Below are 4,001 nucleotides of genomic sequence, written 5' to 3'. Positions count from 1 at the left end.
AAAATTAAAATTCGAAAATTTTTTCTAAAGCCTCCAGGGGACTTCGTTTTCGCACGAAAAAATTTTATGTGCCCTTATTGCATCCGGACCCACAATTGCTGTAGATAAGTAGTATCTCGGAAGGTGTCTTAGGGCGACTGAATTTAAAATAAAATGAAGTAATTTGGAATTTAAATAATTAATATATTAGCAGTAAAAGAAACCATAAGTCTTACAAATAGGGAAAGTACATAATATTTTATTTCAAGAAAAATGGAAATAAATCTTCGAAGCCAATTGTTTCATAGATAATAGGTTTATTCTGTAAAATTCTTAAAATTTTAAAGCTTAAATAAAAAATCATTTGTAAAAGGAGTTTTTCGGAACATAATTTTTTGATATCATTACAATAAATTTTGTCCATAAAATTTGGAGTAAAAGTTAATTACAATTTGAAACACGCTAATTAATTTCGCTAATAATTTTGTCGAACTTATTAGAATTAACATTTCAGGAAATTATTATAATTTGATGAAAAAAAGTATAGTTCATTTTTATATTTTGTAGGGCATTTTGAACAAATAAATGCCTGGCACGCGTCATGAAAAACTGCGAAGCCTTTCAGTCAGCGAGTGGAGCTTGGTGGTGGTGTTAAAGTCCCAAATCGATTTTCGTGCAGTTATGACGATTCTCAAGGCTCAAACATGTGGTGTCTGAGTTGAACTCCCTGTCTGGACAGGTCAGCCTTACACGGAAAACAATTCGGATGAAGGGGGGTACCAAATACCCTAGAACCAATGCTGTACGCGTCGGCTGCACCTCTATCGGTTCGAAAAGGAAACTACGGTAGTTCCATTTTCGAACCGATAGAGGTCCATCCGACGCAGACAACATTGGTTCTAATCATGGTACAAACATAATATTTAGATACTTTACTTGAAAAATAAAGTCAGTAATTTTAATTTATTCAAGTATTTCAAAGAATTGCTGTACACATTTATATTTTCCATGTGTGATATCACATTCTACACCTTGAATTTTTGCAAGATTTTAGTGGTAACCTTCTTAGTATAAGCCTATACTTTCACGAACAAATTAGGTGTGTATAAAATTGATCCGGGTCGAGTCGGAAACTAAAACCAAAAAATTTGAAAATTTTTTGATAAATTTTGGAAATTTATCAAAATGCGGGTTGGTGAGCTGAATTCGGGCTGTCAGATTAAATGCTGGTTGGCGGACTAAATGCACGCGTGAGTCGGGTTATTTTTATTTTTTTTTTGCACGCATCGTGGAGAAAAAATATAAGTATAATAGCAAGTTGAGCTATTTCTATCAAATTACAAAACTTTAACGTACAAAATTAGCCCAAAGTTCTTACTATATTTATTCAAAATCATACCATTTTAGCGTGGCAGGCCTATCTACTACCAAACCATAATAAACGCGTGGTAATAGAGCTCGACTGTATACTTTGAAAGCATGATCGTCTTGCGATAAAGCTTTTTTGAACGTGCATGGTTTCAAGAAACCCTTGCGATTTCGGTATAGATTTCTTACAACGGAGATCTAAGGCCACGCCTCTCAAAGTTTGCTGACTCTCAGGTATAGACCTAAGACCTTCATTGCAAGAAAACCATGCCGAAATTGCAAGGGTTCCTTGCAATCACATCACGGTTTAAGTTATACGCTTTTCTCGCCCAGCGAGATTGCCCTTAGAGCAAAGGATGCTTAGTTAAGATGTACCGGTACCTAAATTGCATGAATTCTAACTAAGATAAAGAAAAAAACCACTGATATCAACGCATGAGAAGTGCTCTATCTATATTGCTTAGATGTTTTCTCCATACACCTAGTGAAAATTTATATATTGGGAACAAAGTATTAAAGAGTAATTTTATTTTCAGGCATATTCGCAAAATGCAAGCAGCTGCCAGCAAACTATGAGGAGATGGACATTGAAACAACTAGAAAATTTGTAAAAATTGAGAAAGATCCTGAAATACCTTTAGAAATAAAAATTAATGCTATGGTAGAATGGATGGAGATTAGCGAACAGTATTTAACGGGATACGAATTCGATCCTACGGAATTGGAGGAAGTGGCTGAAAAATATGGTACGGATTTGAGAGACGGTACGAAAAGCCTGATGGAGAGGCTTAACGCGGCCAACGTTCCAGTGCTGGTTTTCTCTGCGGGACTTGGAGACATGGTGGAGGCAATTTTAAAGCATAATGGCGTTCTCCTTCCAAACGTAGAATTAATCTCAAATTTTTTAAAATACTCTGGTAAAAAGTTAGATGGCTTCAATGGGAAAAAAATTCATGTTTTCAATAAAAATGAAACCAGTTTAGACCCGGAACATCTCAGGCGGTTGGAAAGCAGAAAAAATATTTTGTTGATGGGTGATAGCCTTGGAGATACAACAATGACCAATGGCATTCAAGATATAGAAAATGTTTTCAAAATCGGCTTTTTATACAACAAGGACAATGAAATTGTTCGAAAAAGCTTAGATGCGTACATGGATTCGTTCGACGTTGTCTTAATAGATGACCAAACTATGGACCTTCCGTTAGCAATACTGGAAAGGATTGTTTAATTTTTAGAAGAAAAAACTAATTTCAAACACATTTCTTTGATGTACTAAATTTTACTTTCTGTTCTTTCCCGCACTAACCCTTAAGCGGCACAATGTTGCGACGGCGCACCAGAATTTTTTAAAATTTTGTTAGCATTTACGCAGGGACAACTGCAGTGGCTTTTCCTCACAATATATTAAATATATATGCTAAATATGCATAATATATGCTAGATGGTTATTCTATGTTCAATATATTCAATATTAAAATCACCAAAAACCCCATTCGCACCAGTATGCCGTTTATGGGTGTTCGGGTAGAGTAAATGTTAAGGGTTAACTACATGAGGGTTAACCCGCATGAGGGTTAAATACATTTGAGTTGTCGAGAATCATAAGGGGCTAACCCGCGAAGTTTTAAAAATTCACTTATTTGCCTTTTATATTGTCCAATCTGTCCTACGTGTCATGCTGTCGTCAGAATGTGAAAAAATGGAATCTTACTATTTTTAATAAAATAACAAAGTTCCTCAAAAGGCCATCCCTAAGACATACTTCTTGAAAAGTTTCTCCGTTCTTCTGACAAATTTTCCGAAGAATGGTTAGCCCCTTATGGCTCCCGACTATTTATATATATCCATCGTTGATCGACTGCCGCAAATCTTTCCTGAAGAGAAAGATCTTCTTACGAACTCGTTTTGTAATCGCACAATAATACTGCCATGAGTGATACATTTTTCTTTCTATGAAATTTCTGGCAAATTTTTGTATTAATGCTAATTAATTTGATTCTTATTAATTATTAGTAGCTGTTTTATTTTATTTCCTATTTTGTACAAATGCGGTAACCTATCAGTGAGGCTGCGAGTTGCACATGGGAAATTGTTACCTAACGCTTTGGTTTTTAAGATTCTAAGTGAGAAATATATTTTTCCTAAACCATTTGACGTATTTCATTGGCCCTAAAAAATGTTGCTTTGTCTTTTAGTGGAAAAATGACAATAGTTAAAGGGTGGATATTCAAAGTCGTATAACCGCAATTTCTAATTTTTTACAGGAGACCGGAAAAACGCTCGCATTTTTTGTGATTTTAATATTTTTTGTAAAGCTCACGACTGTTTCTTCATTATAAGATAACACGTCACCTATTCAAGTTTGAAGCAATTTCAAGTAAAACTGAGGAAGATACGACAACTTGAAATTTCGCTACGTATAAGTCGAGGGGGTCTGGCAGTTCAAAGTCGTATATCAACCATTAGCGTCACAAAGTGAAAGTAAGAGATACGTGTGTTCCTCGCAGCTGATGTGACCTTTCTTGTTTTCCGCGGCGCGATTAAACATTTCTCCGGAAGTATAGGACCTAGAACATTGCTTCTTGAACCAAAATGTTAGTAAATGAATGTCATAATATAATCAAACGCACGGTTTGACGATTTATATTTTT

The 4,001-nt window shown here is 35.1% G+C and overlaps 1 protein-coding gene across 1 annotated transcript in view; it reads left to right on the top strand.

Moving 5' to 3' along the window:
• Positions 1 to 3,499, top strand: part of LOC117172764 (7-methylguanosine phosphate-specific 5'-nucleotidase-like) — a 60,551-nt gene extending 57,052 nt beyond the window's left edge. The window contains exon 4 of the mRNA XM_033360969.1: positions 1,884 to 3,499. Within this exon, the coding sequence (XP_033216860.1) occupies positions 1,884 to 2,578 (695 nt within the window). The 3' untranslated portion in view covers positions 2,579 to 3,499. The remainder of the gene's footprint in view (positions 1 to 1,883) is intronic.
• The last annotated feature ends 502 nt before the right edge of the window (positions 3,500 to 4,001 follow it).

This window comes from Belonocnema kinseyi, chromosome 5 (assembly GCF_010883055.1).
Source record: "Belonocnema kinseyi isolate 2016_QV_RU_SX_M_011 chromosome 5, B_treatae_v1, whole genome shotgun sequence".
Taxonomy (NCBI): domain Eukaryota; kingdom Metazoa; phylum Arthropoda; class Insecta; order Hymenoptera; family Cynipidae; genus Belonocnema; species Belonocnema kinseyi.
Note: the sequence above shows the minus strand (reverse complement) of the source record. Positions and strands in the feature narration are given on the sequence as shown.